Source organism: Magallana gigas, chromosome 1, assembly GCF_963853765.1.
Source record: "Magallana gigas chromosome 1, xbMagGiga1.1, whole genome shotgun sequence".
In the NCBI taxonomy this organism is placed as follows: Eukaryota; Metazoa; Mollusca; class Bivalvia; order Ostreida; family Ostreidae; genus Magallana; species Magallana gigas.
The window spans coordinates 52917202-52937967 of record NC_088853.1 but is presented as its reverse complement, the minus strand read 5'-3'; the positions used below and the strand labels follow the sequence as shown (position 1 = coordinate 52937967).

At 35.0% G+C, this 20766-nt stretch overlaps 1 protein-coding gene across 1 annotated transcript; it reads left to right on the top strand.

The window, feature by feature from the left end:
- The first annotated feature begins 4843 nt into the window (after positions 1–4843).
- LOC117685764 (uncharacterized protein F54H12.2-like) lies at positions 4844–6226 on the top strand. Its single transcript, XM_034460284.2, has one exon. It carries the CDS (start codon positions 4844–4846, stop codon positions 6224–6226), a length of 1383 nt encoding a protein of 460 aa, XP_034316175.2.
- Positions 6227–20766: the final 14540 nt, after the last annotated feature.

Genomic DNA, 20766 nt, shown 5'->3' with positions numbered 1-20766 from the left:
TGATGATGAGGATGATGACACTGGATTTCACGATGCCTCTAGTATTACCCCTAGTAGTACTTTTATGACTCCTAAAAGAAAGAAAAAAAAAGTGACGACTTAGACTACGGTTTTTCTCCTGAACCCTCTGGTATTAGATGGGACGTCTTAAGAAAATAAAAAAAGAAGAGAATATTGACTCTGTGTTAGAAAATATTTATTATGATCCTAAAACAGGGTATGGCGGAGTACAGTCTTTATATCGCCAATTACGGGCCAAAGGCTATTCTATTTCTTTATCTGAAATTAGAAAATGGCTCAAAGAACAAGAAGCTTATACTCTGCATAAACCCATAAAAAGAAAATTCATAAGAGGACAAACGAGAGTGACCGGTATCGACGAACAATGGCAATTAGATTTAGCGGATGTCTCTCAATTAAAAAAAGACAATGACGGTTATACTTTTTTATTGTGTGCTATTGATGTGTTATCTAAATATGCCTGGGTAGTACCCATAAAACAGAAATCGGGAAAAGAAATGATTCGGGGATTAAAGGAAATTATTAAACAAGACGGCAGACAACCTCTTCGCATTCAATCAGATCAAGGACGGGAATTTACCAACAAGGAATTTATAAGTGCTTTTAAATCCATTCATTTTTTTACTACCCGAAATGCAGAAACTAAAGCCAGTATCGTAGAACGATTTCAACGTACTCTGAAAGGAAGAATGTGGCGGTATTTCACTCGTCAAAAAACTCGACGTTATGTGGATATTTTACCCGATTTAGTATATGCTTATAATCACAGTTACCATCGAAGTATCAAGAGAGCTCCTGCTGAGGTCAATTCCTCCAATGTGTTAGAAGTGTGGAAAACATTGTACGATAAGAAAATAAGTCTTAAAAAACCTAAGTTTAAAGACGGAGATCGAGTGAGAATCAGTAAAGCTAAACGTACCTTTGAAAAAGGTTATTTACCGAATTGGACTCGAGAGATATTTAAAGTATCTCGTTTAATCCAGGAATCTGTACCTTATAGATATAAGGTAAAAGATTTTAACGGAGAAGAATTAGAAGGCACTTTTTACGAATCTGAATTACAGAAAGTGACTAAAAAAGACGAAGTCTATGAAGTGGATGAAATTTTAGGCTATAAAAAGGGACGGGTCGGAAAAAAATCCATTTCTCTTGTCAAAGTGAGTTGGAAGGGATATCCTTCCAGTTTTGATTCATGGATACCCCAATCGGATCTCATTCTTCCAAAATAGAACATTGGAAACTATGCTGTGGAAAAATACCTAGAGCTGAAATTATCTTTTTTGCTCAATTATTGATTTGTATTACTTTAATTATTGCCTCTATTGCAATGTTAGCCTTACACGATACTAATCGAGATTTCTGGATGGTTATTCTTAGCTCGGTCATGGGGTATATTATGCCCAGTCCCAGCCCTCCCAAGTCTAAACATGATCTACCATAACAATAACAACAACACCTGACACCTGGGGTCCCTTATTGACGTCATTTAACCTTGAAAAACCCCATATAAAGAACACTCTGAGCTGTTATCGGCATACTGACCAAAATGAGTCGAAGATATCAATATCGTTGGAAAATTGAATGTGCCTACCACACAAGAACAGACAAGAAGGCTTCTCACAAGGGAGAATGGCTACCTTCCAAGAGCGCCTGTTACAAAGATTTTTTAAAGGAGCGTGATTTAATGGAAGAGCATGATCAGGCTTATTTGTACAAGAGAGTCGTATTGCCTAAACACTTTCTGGTCTTTGGAAAAACCCAGTATAACAAGTACAAGTACAAAATAAAAGCAGCCTTTTACCGTCAGGAGCCAATGTGGACCATGTACGAATCGAAATGGGGAAACCGACTGGGCAAAACTTTAATGGAATTGAAAAAATTTAGAAGATCTGGATACTCTTATGTGGATTGTTGTGACCCCATCGAGTACCTGTATATGAGAAAACCTTTTCCCCTTGAACATCTTCCTCCCTTTGAACCCGCAGTCCAAAAAGAAGAAGAAAAGAATTTTCCCGAGATTGATGAAAAAGCCGCTCAGAAAATGGAGATGGTCATGGAAGAGAAAAATGAAGACATGGAGACGAAGTGAATTAAAAAACTTTCTCATGTTTAAAAAAACTTTTTCTGAATTTGTGTTGTATGTTTGAATTAAAATTTGTTCATATATATATAAAAACTTGTAATTTTATTTTTTATTCATTTTGAATTGATCATGGATGCGAGAGAAGGTTTTTTCATGACTTTACCCAGTGATGGGTCCTATAAAACATTTCCAGAAAATACTCTGGCTCAATTTAAAACGTTATTACCTCAAACCGTAGATTTAACGGATGGTGAATGGGAAGTGGGTCTTACTGAAGTTCAGTATTCCGGAAATGTTGAAAACATTTCAGAAAGCGAGGCCTATGTAGATGTACTCTTTGAAAACAAATATGAACAATTGATAGAGAATCCAGACCAAGGCAAAACTGAGCGATTTAGAGATGAACAATTAACGGCTGTAAATCTGAAAAATATCTTGCCTATGACCGACTGGAAGGACTCTTTTTATAATAATAATTTTAAGAAAACCGATGCTAATAAAAAAATCCCACCCGAGGATACGAAAATGACCATTCATAGAATTTTTTTTAAAAGTGGAGAGTATGCTAATGTTGACGAACTGATTAATGAAATCAATCTGGCTCTGCTACGAACGTTTAGAAAACTGTGGCTACAGTGTGGTGGCGGTGTTCCACAACAAAGATTGACAAAAGAACAGATATTAAATTTAACTGCAGACGAGGCAAGAAAACAATTAGCTAAACAAACAGAAAAAATAGAAGAGAGAATACTATCTAACAATAATCTGCAGTTGTTTCACGACAGGACTTTTGACCGATTAGAGTATCATATCAATGGAAGGAAATTACGTGAAGAATGCCTTTTTGCCATTCGTTTTCCTATCTCCTTAGCTTATAAATTTGGATTTGATGATGCTGCTCTTTTTCTTGAAAGTAACCATGACGTTGCCAAATTTATTGCTTTAGCTACAATGTACAATCATGCTGAGGGAAAGAAAGATGAAGAGTTAGGGCTTGGTCATACCAAATGGATCAACGTGGCTTATCATCCTCGTTACAGCCTTGACTTATCAGTAAACCTGAAACAATTATTCATCTACTGCGACATCATAGAACCCCAGATCGTAGGATCTAATCAATTAAAATTGATGAGAGTGGTCCCCATCCACGCATTTCACCCCCCAAATTTTGATCAATACCAAAATGTGTGGGAACCCAGAAGAGTAGAATATTTGAAATTGAGTAAGAAACATTTTGACACGATTGAAATTCAGATCAGAACTCCTTTAGGAGCCGTATTTCCTTTTTTAAGTGGAAGAACGGTGGTAAAACTTCATTTTAAAAAAGCCTTTTAAACATGGAGCTGTGGATTCTGATTGTTACTCTAACGATATCGACAATTTTGATATTTAGTTGGTGTATTGAATGTATCAGACGATACTGAGAGTATAAATAGAGAGTTATTTACAATTTGACCTCATTATCAATCAACATGGCCTATAGACATAGACGAAGAAGAAGGGGTCAGAAAGGAGGATTTGTACAATTTATACCAGCTCTAATGAGTGCTCTTGCCCCCACGGTAGCAGGAATGGCACTTTCTAGAATTTCCTCTAGATTACTCCCTCAACGAGGGAGAGGAAGAAGAATAGTAGCAAAAAGATACAGATATAGAAACAGACCCTAATTCAAAATGATATAAAAAGAGAAATCACTAAGTATATTTTTCAGTCTTGATGGATGTTTATAGCGGATTATTACACCAAAAAGGTCACGGAGGCTTAGGTACTCTCCTTAAATTAGGAGGGTCCGTAGCGGCCAGTGCCTTAGCACCTCTCGTCGGAGATTTTGTAGGAGGTTTGATAAGAAAGAAAAAAAACAAACAAACGGGACAAGGTTTCGTGACTGATGCCCTAAAACAAGGTTTTAACGTCAGTAAAAATGCTTTTTTACATGGGGCAGCCGTTAGAGATGCCCTAACCCAAGGTCTGAACACCAGTAAAAATACCATTTTACATAATTTAAGAGTCAGGAGTAGTAATAGACTTAAAAATATTGCTGTTCCTTTAGCCGATAGTCTTCTAAGACAAAAGCTTCCCCTTGTGGGATCTCCTATCATTGGTTCAGTGCTTAGTAATAAAGTGATACCAATGATAAAAAATAAGCTAGCCTCAGCTATTGAACGAAAAGTTAATCTCTTAATGCCAAATCAATGGGGTAGTGGGACAAGAAAAAGAAGAAGAAGAAGAAAACAAAGAGGCGAAGGAGTAGTCAGTGACCTAGTCAAAGGAGGAATGAAACAACTCCCTAAATTATTTAAAAAGGGGACTCAAGCCCTAATGAAAAGAGGAATTAAAAAAGGAATAAAAAGAGGAATTCAAAGAGGCGCTAAAAAAATCATTAAAGAAGGAACTAAACAAGCGATACAGACTGCTGCTAAAACAGGCATAGATGTCCTTAAAGGAAAAAATATAAAAGAAGCGAGTGTTGCCCGAGCCATACAAGGCATTCAAAAAGCAGAAAAAAAATTAGAGAAAACATTACCAATTCTAGCGAAGGGAGGACCTACTAAAAAAAGAAAAAGAACAATAAAAGTGGGAACAGGTAAAAAAGCAAGACTCATGGATATTTTTGACTGACCAATGCCCCACCCTATAAAAAGAGAGTCAGACCCCTCACCCTAGACAGTCGAGTACCTTAATTCAAAAGTCACACACACACTTTTTTAACCTTCAAAAATGATGCACAGAGAGTCATGCATGTGTGGGATGGACAATTTAGAATTGTTCCAGGTTCCCCCCACCAACATAGCCTTGGAAGAATCGAAATGGATGGAATATTATCCCATTTCCAGTACCCTCGATTCCGATACAGCTCCCATTGAATTCGATATTCAGGGGCAGGGAGACGAATACATAGATCTCTCACAGACCTATTTACAAATAGTTTGTAAATTCACCAAAGCCGATGGCGGTAATTTAACGGGATTAGATGGAAAATCCACTCCCGTGAATAACATCATACATTCTTTGTTCTCAGAAATCGATCTCACTCTGAATGGTAAAATCGTTACCCCAGGAACAGATACCTATCCTTACAAAGCCTATTTAGAGAAATTACTTTCTTACAGACCCGAAACCTTAGACTCTCAAATGTTTGCTTGCAGTCTGTGGGAAAAAGACACGGCAGGACATATGGATGATTGTAATACAGCGGCTGCAACTCTAGGTAAAAGAGAATATACTGTGGCTAGTGATAAAATCACCATAACTCCTGCAAATATGGCACTGTCCTACCAAGCAGGTTCTCAAAACGACGGGTTGAGAAAGCGCTACAATGTCATCGAGAACAGCAAAAAGATTACTTTAATCGATCGTCTGTATCTAGATCTCTTTCAACAGGACAAATTCATTCCCAACGGAGTAGATATTCGTTTGAGATTGAACCGAACGAAGTCTGATTTTTACATGATGACTAATGTAGGGAGTACAGGAAAAATAAAACTTCTGAACGTGTTACTGTGGGTCAGAAAAGTCAGACCTACTGCAGCCGTGTTAAATACTGTCAACGAGAGGTTGAACGTAGAAACGGCCAAGTATCCCCTAAGACGGGTAGACGTTAAAACGTTCACCATTCCTACAGGAACCCAATCCAAAATCAGCGATCATCTGTTTCAAGGGCAAATGCCAAAACGAATCGTTTTGGGCCTGGTAGCTAATGACGCTTTCAATGGCACATCCAACAAAAACCCGTTCAATTTCAAAAACGCCAAAGTCAAAAGATTAGATGTCACCATCAACGGAGAAACCATCAGTACCCGACCCTATGAGCCGGATTTCGAGAACGACTTGTATCTCAGATCCTTCTTGAGTCTGTATCAAGGACTGGGAAAATTCGGTGCCGATTGGGCCCCAGGAATTAGTTTCGACGAGTATAAAGACGGCTACACCTTGTGGTGTATAGATTTCACCAAAGATCAGGAGGCACAGCTAGACAAGTTTCATCTCATTGAAACAGGAAATTTGAGAATCGAAATTCAATTTGCAGAAAACACGCAAGAAACTCTGAATTGTTTAGTCTACGCTGAATTTGATAACGTGCTAGAAATCAACAAACAAAGAGAAGTCAGCACTGATTATTAATGGATACCTATCAATTGAAAAAAGTCTTAAAGGCAGATTTAGGATCTTCTTTTGCAGGTGTCTATGCCCTAGATATAATTCCTAAACATTTAAATTTTAAAGAAAAAGCCATGGTTATAAACACAGATCCTCAAGATCAACCGGGGGCTCATTAGGTGTGTTTATATTTAGACGGAGATACGATCGAATATTTCGATTCTTATGGATTTCCCCCCTTGTATAAGGAAATTGAAGAATTTATTGAAAGAAACAGTCATCACATGATATATAATGGAAGACGTTATCAAGATTTTACAAGTAAAGTGTGCGGGGAATATTGTGTCTATTTTTTACATCATCGTCATAGAAGAGGCCGTAAAGTATTAAAACAATTATTTCCTAAACACTGGACATAAAAACAAACAGATCGCTACGTGAGACGATGGTTCAAAGAAAACTATAAAGAGCCTAAAACGCACAAAGGTCAATGCTGTAAGAGTTACGATCAGACTTGGCAAGAGAGGTCACCTAGTTCAGCTCGTGAATGAAACACCTGGCTGTGACACGTCACGTAGTCCAGTACCGAGAAACAAACTACTTTCGTTATTGAGAGCATATAAAAAGACAGCTCAAATCATTATTCGTCACAATTTGGATGGGAAAGTGCCACAGTAAAGTAAAACGCAACAATAAAATGGGAGAGCAAAAAGCTGTGATCGCTTTGCCCTTTGCGGACGGCAGTGTTGGTTACCTGGTACCAAAAATCGAATATCCTCCCTTATTTGAACCAATGGAAGTAGAGAAAATGGAACTAGAGAAGCCTTATTTAGAATTGAAAGAAAAGGAGGAAGAAAAAGAGAAAGAAGGAGAGAAGGAAGAAGAAGAGGAGGAGGAGGAGGAAGAAAAGAAAGAAGGAGAAGAAAGAGAGAAAGAAGAAGAAACAGAGAAAGAAGAAGAAACAGATGAGGAGGAAATAGAAGAAGAAGGAAAAGAGGCGGAGACAGAAATTTTCGTGGTGGAGAAAATGGAGGAGGGAACAGATAAAACCCCCTTAGAAGTGGTCGCATCCGATTTCCAAGAAATATTAAATGATCTCACTGGCACTGAAGAGGACGGTGACTGGCTCGAGATGCAAGCTATGGGAGAAGAAATCGACACGGACAAAATGGTAGAGAACATGAGTCAACAGGAGCTGGAGGAAATCGAGGGAGCCAAAGCAGACAAAGTAAGCGGGGATTACAAAATTTGTACGGATTACGGGAAAGCCAAAGAAGAATTGACGGGATTATGGCTGAATTGCGAAACCTACAGCAAAATGGTCAACCGTTTGGGAGGAGAGAAAAGAAAAAGAGAAGAGGAACTAGCCGATCAAGAAAGAAGTAGGAAAAAACTACGAGATGCTAAAAGACAATTACTATACCAGTCTTACCTGAAAATGAAAATGCTTGGAAACAACGAGGAACTCCTGAAACTGCTCCAAGTCTGCAGAGTGATGGAAAGAATTAAAAATATGTGAAATCCGTGTGAAAAAAAATCAATCTGTGTATATATGTGTGTGACTAAAGTTTTTTTGGATTCTTTAATCATTAATGGTAAATATGTTTTTTTCTCATTACTAAAGTCTTTCAAAAATCATGTAAATATGTTGTATGTTTGTTTGTTTGCTGAGTTTCCAATTAAAAGTTTGGCATTTGAAATCCATTGTTTATTATTTTATCATATAAAGAGAACTCTGGTCCTAAAAAAAAAAAACAAGAGGTGATATTTTTTCATATATTTTATTTGAACAAACAAGTTTAATAACCAAAAGGAAGAGTCTTAAAATCATCAATGATCTGCCGTTTATCATATACAATTTGATATTTCTTAGTAAAATGTTTGGTCAATAATTCATGTCTCTTGGTTCTCTGGATTTTATGCGGATAAGTGACCGTCACTTCATCCAATTCTTTAAAAATCATTTTCTCTAAAGCCTTCATGGTTACGATTTGAGAAGCTCGATGATTCAAAGTAAGGCCTTTGACTTTTTGCACGCTTTTTCCAGTATCTGTTTCAAACGCATAATTCTTAGGGCCACCAGACATGAATTTGGTAATATGACCTCCCTCCAATTCGTCGGTCCATCCTCCTAAACTATTGACTATAGTAGGATTATACAACCCTTCTACGTGTTGATAAATAATACTGTCGGTATCGATATAAAGAACCCGATCTCCTAATTTTTCTAAGGTGTCGTATAAATGTAAACGAGCAGGAGCAGTAGTAAAAGCAGCTAACACCACGTTTCCAAAGGGGCAGTCTTCGATGAAATCTTTTTTTTTCCAGATAATTAATTAAAATCAGATCGCGTTCGGGTTGTTCTAAGTTGTTTAATAACTCAACTCCTTTGATTTCAAGAGTGCTGTCCTGTAACATTCTCGTCAATTGTTCTTCTTCTTTCAAATATTCGATTTTAGGTAGTTGAAGGCGCTGAGCAAATTTTCCCCACAAGCAATTCAAAAATAACTTGGCAATAGTTCGTTTCACGGGATTTTTCTCGATTTCTATAGGGTTCAACATCAATTTCTCTCGATCAAATATGTCGCGGATGTAAGCTACCCGTTGTTCCTCGGTCTCGCAATCGGGGGGATATCCAGAGGCTTCCTGTTTGATTTTCAAAAACGTGTCAATGTAACTGCGAAAGAGATCCTGACTTTTTTCTGGAAAATGCCACACTTCGTAAATTTTCTTTAACTGGTATCCGCATTCTAATGCTTTTTGAAGTTCGCTAGTCACCCAAGTTCCCGTGATACAGCGTTCAGAATCTGTATGCTGACAGCGATACTGAGAATCTTGACAAAGTTTTTGGGCACAAGTACGACATAAGGGAAACAATAATTTTCCTCCGGTACGATAGGGTAAAACGGGATGATAGAGACCCCGAGGGGGTAAAACCTGACATTGAATCAACCCAAAATAATTAGAAATCTCCTCAAAATTCTCCGTGATGATTTCTGGATGCCCCATGGGAAAAGGTCTATGTTTCAAAACAAAAGGATATAAAGAACAAACGTCTACATATCTCATGTCTCCCTCGGTACAAAATAAACGCGTGGCATTGGTGCGCCCCCCATACAAAGCTTCCCTAGGATTCAAAGGATCTTGAAAATTTAAATTGCCCACAAACTCTTGCAATTCAAAATTATTTTTCATTTCCAAATCAAAATCGTGTTCCCAAATAGAAACTACTTTATACCCCTGTTCTCTCAAATGATGTTCTCTAATTAAAGTCTGTTCGTACAACGTCCCGTAAGTACAATCGACTCGATGAGGATGATTTTCATTCTCTAAATCAGAATGACATTGAGGGCAGCCGTGCCAGTAAAATAACCCCAAAATTGACTTGCTTTTATCTTTTAGGTAATAGGCAAGATAGTTTTCACAATTTCTGTAAAAATTAACAAAACTTGTATTTATCATATCATGAAAGTTGGAAACATGAGGTCCATGCACAGGTGCAGTGTATTTTCTCATAATCAAAAATATATACCCCCTACATTTAATTCTGACTACAAGCATAAACTCTGGACAGCATTTTGTTGTCAAAGGGGAAGGAAACTCAAAATATGTTGTATAATAAATCAATTAATTATCATCTACTATAATTGTAAATTGTATTTATTTTTATTAAAACCCTCGGAACAAAGAAAAAAATCAAGAAAATCGATCGCTCTATTTAAATTTCCCGCAACTATGGGAGCTGCCATTGAACTTTAATCTATGACGTCCCACCATCTATTCAGGTTTGTTTTATCAACATAGCAGCAGTATTAGTAAATCATGATATTCACTCTAAATGACAAGTTCTGGAAACTCTGAAACAATATCGACTTGATACCACTCTTTTACCTTTGACTTTCCACTAAATTACAAACCAACCTCAAACAGCATGTTCGTTGAATAAGTTAAGTGTTGGAGACAGAGGAAATCTCCACGTAGATGCCAAGTATTGTAGAAAATGTCTGCCGTCGTTATTTCGAATGGTAATTCCGACTTTAGAGAAAATATTTAAACAGCCCAATTACAATTATAACATACTTATAGCGAAGAATTTGACTTGGAATAAAAATTTACTCAAGGCTGGTTTCAACCTTGAATGATAGGAGATTGACAGCTGTCATTTATTTCATAAAAATGCATATATTTATGCATACTTGTACGTATTCTTTAGATTGACGTGTGAACCTAAACATCATCAATTTTCTTCAGTCCATTACTTGAATAACAGAAAGGCACAAGTAAGCATTTTATTCAGAGCACTTTGTACATTGTATATGTAAACCAAACCAGAATAGATGGTGTGACGTCAAAATAATCAATTTTTTGGTTTTTAATACAAAAGAGTTCTACATCATGTCAGCTTCCATTAATTACGATTTCTCTAACTTCAAACATGCATTAAAGCTTAACTATTTAGTTTATTTTCAAAACAGCTTTACTACATGTGATAATTTAAACTACTTTATTAATATAAATAAAATATATGTTTGACTTTCCTTCCTCTTTAAATGATAATAAAAATTCAACCCTTGAATTGTATTTATTATACTTTTTGCCTTTTCTTCCCATTTCGGGATATTTTCAAATGGTTCTACATCACCTCTCTTGAGAAAAAATCTACAGTGACAAGTCATATGAATTGCAATAATCACCTTAATTTAGCCAAAATAAAAAAAATAATTATTTTTTTATATATCATTATATAGGAGAACCTCCTCTTAAGAAACCGGAATATAAAAATATTCAGAGAGGTGGACATCATTGCAAATAAAGCAAACATGAAATGCCTGCTGGTTTTGCCCAAATGAAGTCAAAATACATGTAATATATTGCACATTTTACAAATGAAGACACACAGAATCATATTAGAGAATAGAGCTATATGTATGTTAATGCAATATAGAAATGGATTTATTACAAACTAAAATATCCATTTACCATTATTAAATCAATAATCATTGTCAATTACTTAGAATAGATTCTACTAGAACTATTATTTATGAATACTCACATAGCATCATCGGACAAGCAATACACTTGAATTCTAACATCATCCTCATTATCCTCAGATAGAGCTTTTACAGGCCATCTCATTTGATTGGGCACCCCTCTTATCTTAGCCCATAGAAACATTTCCATCCTGAAAAAGTAAAGGTAATTCACACATTTTTAACATCCTTAGCCTTTAAGCGACATACATTTATGGTCTCACAACACTATTTTTCCGAAGGTTCACGTCAAAACATGGCTGAGGCAAAATAATTCCCGAATTTCCCTTCGTTTTTAGGGGTTTTCCGCCAGCGACAGGAACTGTAGTTTTTTATGAGATAAAAAACAACGTGTAAAATGCCTGATTTTCCCACTTTTGTAAATATTCGAGGTCACTTGAATTGTTTATGCCAGCATACTTGCCAACCTCCAACATGTAAAAACCTGGTCATGACCAGATTTGGAAAGTAAAAAATCTGGTCATAGCGCATAACGACATTCACGACATATTTACTATGCATTTCAAAGGTGTATACAACAAAAATGTGTTAAAATATGTGTGTAATATTTTATTGCAAAGAAGCATTGTAACTAACAGTTGCTGATTTTGAATTGTTTAATACCCTCAATGTTGGTATGTACTCAAAGCAATCAACAGACCGGGTAAATTTACAAGACAGTAGGGTACTTAATTTTCATTATTAAGTTCCAAGCAAAAAAGTGTGAATTTTTAACAATGCTAAAAGCTCTTTCTGAATCAGTATTACTGTTTGGCAGCACAAGAGTCTTTACTAGTGATGGGCAATCGGACCAAAAATCATAATCGATCATTGGAAATAATCGGACACATATAATTGATTAATAATCGATTATAATCGGTATTCATCTATATTGTTTAAAGTGCATGACTTACTGAGTATTTATTAATAAATACAGCAGTTTAAATTATTATTTATAAACTTCCTTTGATCACAGTTTAAGTTAATTACATCCGAATTTCAAGTCATGGAATTTAGTTTATATTGTCTCCAAAAAAGAAATGCTTTAAAACCTATTGAAAATACTTTACATATCACTATTGAAACACTCTCTCTATACATAAGTGGTTACTAAAACTAGAGTCATTATGGGAACTAATTCAATATCCTATAATCTTCTGCTGTTTTCTGTAGAGATTTAATTGAAATCACACTAAGCTTGATAAATATAAAAATCTGTGCATGTATTTGAATATTGAAATGCAAGAGTATTTTTCCAGACGCTTGCCATTTTTACACTGTGACATGCTATCTAACTTAATTTTGTTAGGAAAGTTTCTTTTTAATCTGTTAAACATTGTAAACTCCAAGATACTTGACATTGTAATTCCTGAGGATGGATAAACAAATCGATCTCCTTTATTTGTCAGAGAATTGTTACTGTTTCCATACAGGCAATCAACTACCGCCATTTTGTTTTTCTTGTTTATAGATCGGGTTTGACATGCAGAAAATAAAATCTGAACTTTAACTAACCAAAATCCGGAATTTTTTTTCTGTTAGCGATGTCGGCGACTTGTATTTTGAAATCGATTAGTAGCATCGTGGGCCTCAGAACGATAGATAATCGATAATCGGCGACAATCGTTTCATCACTAGTCTTTACTAAGGCAGGTATGTCAAATTTTGCTTCTGAGTGCAAGTTTTTTTTTATCATTTATTATTGTCTCTAAAAGTATATGAGTTTCTAAGATCACACTTCTTCTAAATGTTATTTTTCAAAAAGCTTCGGATTATTTTATGTATGGAAAATAAAGTCGTTTTTGGTTTTGATTCCGCTGGCCCCGATAAAGATCTCTTCCTTTTGGAAGCCATCGCACTTAATAATTTAAACCCTCGGTTTGTTAAAACAACTCACGATAATAATTAAGCCTAACAATTACTTAGCTGTAATAGCCATCGGCATTGTTTACGTAAATCCAAGCTCAGCTTGAGTTCATAACTGGATGTCCAATGCGCTACATTTTTTCCGAAACAAATCCGGAAATCGGGAGTTTTTCGGTTTGTTTGACAAAAATCGGGTGAAAACTTGACCCGCCGGGTCATAAAAAATAATCGGGTGGAGGGTTGAAAAATCGGGCCAGTTGGCAAGTATTGATGCCAGTTGTTTCGACACGGGTGTGAACAGGCTCGGACATGATTTTCAAGCACATGTGTAACTTTGATGTAAACAAACCCCTTGTGCCTTTGTGGATGGCTGTGTGTTTTTTGCTACTAAATTGGTTAGGAACAGTTGTTTTAAAAGTTGTAAAGAGGGATTTTCCCAGAAGTTTGTTTTAAACTTGCTACCCGTAACTAAAGTTGCGTAATTCTGGTAAGAATATATAGTAAAAATTAATAGTGGTGTGCAACCTGAAGGTGACCATCATGTTGGCCTAGTCCTAACACCTGACACCGCCCCCCCCCCCCCCCCCCACTGTTATCAAGTTGTAAAAGAGGTATCTCCATCTCCAATTATTGTTAACTTATGGAAGTGAAATTAATTGTTTTTATGTTTGTTTGTTTGTTTTTTTTTTAAAAATCCCGCTTTGTTAGCCAAATAGATTAAACATGCTAAGAAGTTCTCCTATATAGCATGTATTGTATATAATTGTAAAAAGTTACAGAAGTTCAGCCTACTCTGAAATTATAACAGGGGTGTGCAATTACAAAATTTGGCCAATAGCAAGGGAGTAACAAAGTTACTAGCCCAAAATTCGAAGTTACTAGCTAGACGATTGTCGGACATGTCGACATTTCATTTTATAAAAGACCTAAATTTTAGGTACATAATGTTTTCTCCTATATGATACTAGTATATAATTATTAATATAAAAAAATATTTATTATTAGGACCCCGCAAGGATTTGCGGGTGCCCTATAGTAATCACTCTGTCCGTCCGTCCTTCTGTCCGTCCGTCTGTCACTCTTCCGTCCACAAATTTCCTGTTTTTTTCTAATAACTTTTTTTATGGTTGCCCAATCAAGTTCAAATTTGGTATGGTAGTTCAGTAGGCAGAAATACATATTTTGATGCTAAGTTTGGTTCTCTATGTCTTCTGGTTTGGAGCTGGGATGGTGGGGTAGATTCCTAACTATGCATAAGAAGAATGGGCAAAGAGAGATAACTACTGAGAATGAATGGGCAAAGAGAGATAACTGCAGAGAATGTATGGAAGGCTGTGCAATATTTGTCCTTTGGGATTAATTAACCTTCCACAGGAAGAACATCCTAAGCTTTATCTTTATCTGTCACATTGAGATTAATTACTGCACTGCCTGTGTCTGCAAATGAACTTTGTTTTGAAGTTAAGGTCAATTTTGAATGATGTGTAGTATTGTGTACATTCTTTGAAATATGGATTTAAAATATAATATTCATATTTTATTTTGGTTAAAATACCGTACACAATGATTTATAATAATTTTATTGAATAGAGGCAAAGCCTAGGTATCATTGCATTGGTATCAATTCTTTGTTTTTTTAACAAATTTTATTTCATCCCATGTTTACCCACTTTATCCCATGGATATGACTCATTGGATATTTTTTGGATATCCCACAGTTGTGACTTTACAATGGGATTTGCCTAGGCATAATGAAGTAAAATTGTGTAGAGTTTTATAAACAGTGTAAACATTGATTGCGGTGTATAAAACATGGGATAAATAGAATCTCATGATTTGTAGTATAATATGATTTTTATCCAACTTGTATGTTTTATCCCCTCACTAAGGCTCAAGAAAAAAACACTTTAATTGTTGGATGAAAATCATATCCAACTACAAATCACGAGATCCTATATATTCCAGTTCTTTACATCTTCTGCCGGGCATTTATTTTTCATCATTGTTAATACATGTATAAAGAGGATGGAATTCAAAGTTTTTTTCACTTCTCTATATTAATTGTCATAGCGGGGCCCTTCCTGACTGGTCAGTTTTCTAGTTACTTTATGTTTTCTGCAGGATAGTTAAAAAATATTCAACTTCATTGCTATCTCCGTGCTACACACTTTAGTAACAAAATTGGTCTGGGTGTTTATGTTAGGAATCCCAACTATAACATTGTGAATGTAAACAGACTCTATAAAATTAATGCAACTATCTATGTGTGCATTGATTTTATCCTGTTGAATTTCCATATACAAAATGCAACTTTGCATATAATTATGTATTAATGGTAAATTTGATTAAAAATAATGGAAAATGCAGAAACAATAATGCAAAAGATGAAATTCAATATTTTTTAATCCACTAAGCAATTCACTTTAAAATGCATTTATGAGAAAAGTAACTGCGAAAGTTTAATTATATCTCTGTACTGCATCTCTCGCTCTCTCTCTCTCTCTGTAATAAATATTTTAAAGGCCACTAAATACAGGTTAAAGAAATGCCAATTCAACACAAAAGGAATCATTCCACAGTGAGTCACAATGTCACTGGAAATAGTTGCACAGGGAACTTTTAATGGAAGCCATGTGCAGTGAGGCGTGACTATCTCATATGGCCAACACTGTTGGTAAAACTTCAAAGTGTGAAACTTACAGCAGTGTTTGTATAGAAGCTACTCAGAAAAATGTAACACCGGAAAAAGATGTGCAAGAAATTTTTCAGTTATCATGACACAAAAGGAGCAGATTGTATGCCTTTCTGATAACAGTGACATACACTTTTCCTACTAGGATATTACCAACATATTTTGCCAACTCTGGTTATGATTTACTAGCCCAAGGGGCTAACACAGTTAAAGCTGCTTGGTTCGATTTTTTTGGTTATTACACCATCAAAAATTTTTCCATACAAACCAATTATCTTTGAAAGTTATAGCTTTTCTCCTAATTACTTCAGCAGAATCCATCTCCTTTAAAAGTTAGAAATATTCGAAGTAAATAAAATAATTTCTTTTTTGGCAAACAAAAAACAAATCAAAATCATCATGGGAATGTTTAGAAAAGGGAACCGTTTGGTTTCGTCCCCCAAATGACTGGGTTTATTCAACCCACATGTATGCATCGATTGTAAACAAAGCAAATTCAGAAATATTAGCTAACAAAACATACACAGGTTAATTTTAATTTACTTGAACATTACAACCTTTATTTATAGCGAAGTCAAAGTCGTAATACAACCATACCGGTCTCGACGTCAGGGGTGAGTTTAAGATGTGTTGAAATAACGGCATACCCTTTTATTTCGTATGTTTTGTTAATAATGTACATAATTTTTTTCAATGAAATTTGGCTTAATTGATCGGGAAAACTACTGCAATGTGTCTTCTTAGATTACGATCTCGCACCTTTAATGTGAAGATGATCGACTTCGAGTTAGACCCTCACTGTTAAAGGAATTTATGGGGGGCAAATTTAGTTACCATTTGTAAACTTTTTGCAGGCCGACCACATTCACACGGTAAGATTGGTAGCACGGGAATTTCTTTCATTAGTAGGGTCGTAAAATGGCGGAAAACCCCCTACACGCGAATGTGAGAGATATTTCGGGTGTAGCTTTGCCTCTTCAGTTGGAAATAAAAGGAAAAACTTTAAATTTCAAGTCAGGGGAAAGTATTTAGGTATTTATCGGATTAAAATAAATACACACTCTGTAGTATTAAATGATAAGTTTATGTAAAAATTCTATGTTTAAAACGCAGAATTAAATGTACATGAGTCATGACAAAAAATCCTTAGAAAAATACATGTAATTCATGTTAATGAAATCGTTATATATTTGTTGACAGCGTTTTGCACATTTTATCATCCGTGTGTATAGTAAACACGCATACATTTGTATAATAATTTTACAATCATATTTACGCGGAATGACCTATTTCAAAATCAGTATAAAGTTCCTTTCTCATTTGTCTTCCACTGATTGAATTTCTTTATAATTTAATCAGATGTCGATGAAGGTAAAGAAGAGTTGACTGGTCTTATACCATTAGATGAAGTCCCAGATGACCCCAGATATTTTTCACTTTTATCAACGGAAATGTCCACATCCCTGAAGTGGTTTTAAGGAAATTTGAAGAACAAAATAAGTAAAGACGAAGATCAGAACAATAACATGGTGACAGCGTGTGTGTGTAAAGCTAAAGGGGTAACACACATTATTGGAAATATACTAGTGAAGAAAGAAACTTTCTTATCATCAAAGATTTTGAAAGATTAGGTTAACAGTAAATCAAACATAAAGTTCATTCAAACTATGTCAGTTTACCAAATTGTATATATTTTTTTTCATGAACTACTGGTCGCCGCTGGCTCTGTCCCTGTGTAGGATTACGTTTATCTTTTTAAAACACAGACAAGTCCTGCCAGCTTTAGATATACCTATGCGGTCTTTCATGGTTTCATGGTTCTGTAGCTAAAGGTTGTAACACATTAAAGATAGAATAACTACAGTTCAGTACACAAGTAATTAAAAAAACAACCAATAAAACCCCTGTACAATCGTCTTTGTTTTTCTTTTTTGTAAACACTGATATAATTTGTTAGATGTACGTATGGAAGTAATGCTCACTAGATATCCCTAATGTTACAACAATACAATAAACGAAGTTATCATTTAACAGGAATTTGGCATTATATTTGTAAAATGATGAATTCAACTGTATATGTAACATGCCTAATCAAAATTTGTGAGTTAATTTTAAGTATCTGTTATGAAAAAAACTGGGACAAATACTAGTTCACAAACTTCCGTCAAAAATAACCAAATCTGTCATTTGACAGGAAGTTGACATTTGTTTCAAACAGATATACACCATATGACATACCTACACAATGATGTATTCAAATTTATACCAAATGAAAGTTGCCGAAAAAATGAAGGTTCCACCCCTCTTTTGAAGTGAGGACATATTTACAATAAATTTTAAATAATTTCTCTTGATTTCTAAGAAAATCACTCGGCATTATTCTGTTTACATAAATAATGAAGTAACATACCTTTGTCAAATTCTATTTAATGAAAATCTAATCCCTCAAATTTCGAGAGTGGTCCGTTGTTGTTACTATACAGAGAAAAAGTCTTAGAACGTTTGCCAATTCAAGAGCATCGCGGTAAAATTCTTTGTGAATTCGGATATCACGTCCTTGGAAAGTTGCCAGTATGTCTTGTCAGTTTTTCCTTTAAATTCAAAACTTGGGCCAATGTTGCCTCAGAATTCTTTGAAGAGGGGAAAACCTCCGTTATAGGATGCCAAAACTTTGCTCAATGAGCACCCTCGTTCTACATGGGGTTGCGTTAAATCGTTGATGAGCGTTTGTATGTGGATTTAAATTTGGCGTCATTAAGAATCGCTTTCAAGTGTATCCTGAATCGCCCAACAAAATTCCACTGTGTTCACTGCAATGTGGGTTTTCAGTTCTCTCATCACTTACACCATGCCAAGATATTTCTGCATCTTTTGTTAATCCAGTTTCTGTCAGCATTTCTTCTTGCACTGTAGATTCATATAAAACTGCATATTTGTATAGTTCAAACATACGAAATATTCATTCCACAAGTATATGGTAAAAAAAAATCAGTCAAGATTGTTGTTATATACTAAATTTGCTTTAGCTACATTGTGCTCACTAAAAAAAATTTCATATACCAGTGTTTCATCACACCTTACTTTTACTGGAACTAACACAGAATATACAAGATATACACAACAGTTGTCTCGTGTGCCCAGGTGCACGTTTGTGTATATCTAATTAAAGTCTGTTGATTGTCCAACTTAAGAAAACCCCTGGAACTTACACAGAATATACAAGATATACACAACAGGTGTGTCGTGTGCCCAGGTGCACGTCAGGGTTTCTAAAGGCGATGAATCTTAGTATATACGAGTATACGATAAGTCTAGTGAATAAAAGTTAATTTACATTTGTAATTCATTTTCAAAGTATTATTTCCTAGCTCTGTGTTTTAAAAATGTTACGTCTACAAATTAACGATACATGTATGTAAAAGTAAAATCTTGAGGTGAATTAATTAATGTACCGGTGATCATAAATAGGGGTTAATTATTTAAATATATGTATAAGGGTAAATATGTCACATACCCGGCCTGGTACATCATACAATTGTATGTAAAAGTATATGTATACATCATTTGCAATTGCCACATGCAGTAAATACGTCACCGGTAATTGGTAATATTGTTTGTTATAGAATTGATAGTTTAAAAATGATGTATACAATTAAATATTTAAACATACTGGAACGGCGCCGCGATCATGAAAACCGGGAAATTACAGGAAATTGAACAAATACCCTAATAGTTTCAATGCATTTAATAAAAGAAATGATTTCATTTTCTTTCTAACATTTTTATAGCTATAAATTAGATGAACGTATTTCTACTCGGTTTAAATTTATTAACTAAGAAAGCCTACTACTGAGCCTAACGGTTTCCATTTAGGTATAATATATTTTTGGTCACTGAAGACAAGTTCCGTATTTCATTCTAAATACGTACATGCATGTAATTTATAAATTAGATAAAATGATTGTTACAAACTGAACGGTTTGTCAAAATCTTTTCAAGTAAACATATTCAATACATTGATTCAATACCCACTGATATATATATATAGGATATAAAAACACTTTTAAATATATAAGTTACCGTGGCGCAGAGGAAGGGTGGTGATGCTAGTAAACAAAGAGTACCGGGTTCAATTCTCACCGTGGGCGGCTTTCTTTTGTTTTGTTTTTTCTCTCTAGAACAAAAACCGTTTTTAATACCTTTCCTTTCATAAAGTTAATACATTTTGTTGGTAAATTAAGCACAATATTGAATTAAATTTTTTTGATGGCTTAAAGGTGGCTTAAAGGTAGCTTAAAGGTGGCATAAAAAAGTTTGGACATTAAGGACCTATAAGTTATCCTTAAAGGTGGCTTAAAGATAGTCTTTAAGCTGCCTTTAAGCCATCTTTACGCTTTCTTTAAGCCACCTTTAAGCAACATATATAGCTTAAAGGTGGCTTAAAGATCGTCTTTAAGCTACCTTTAAACACCTTTAAGCTATCTTTAAGGAGAACTTAAAGATGGTCATTCATCGTGTGTTGGGCTTTAAGATTTCTTTTTTCCATCTTCTGTAATAAAAAAAAAACAGTTATAAAAGTTTGCAGTTAATTAATGTCATTATCAATCTTGATTTTAAACAGGAACGTAAATCTGTACGTGTAAATGTAGTAATATATACTGCATCATGTGTTAAGTATTTTAATTTGCTGCTATATAACGTCTTGGACATAAGCCATTAACGAAAGTTATTCTAGCTTGACGTTTTACTGATCAAAAATGTCAGGAGGTACATGTAACCTTCGACACAGCGTGTTTTGCCGTCCTTAGGCTGTTCTGATTTTTCAAACTAAAGGACTGCGAACGATAGCATTGTCTAACGGCCTACAAAACGGTAACTAAAAGTCGTTTTTTGAAAGTTGTCAAATTAAAGTTATTTTTTTATAATAATGTAAACATTTATGTATATTTTCATTAAATATAAATGATTTGGTCAAA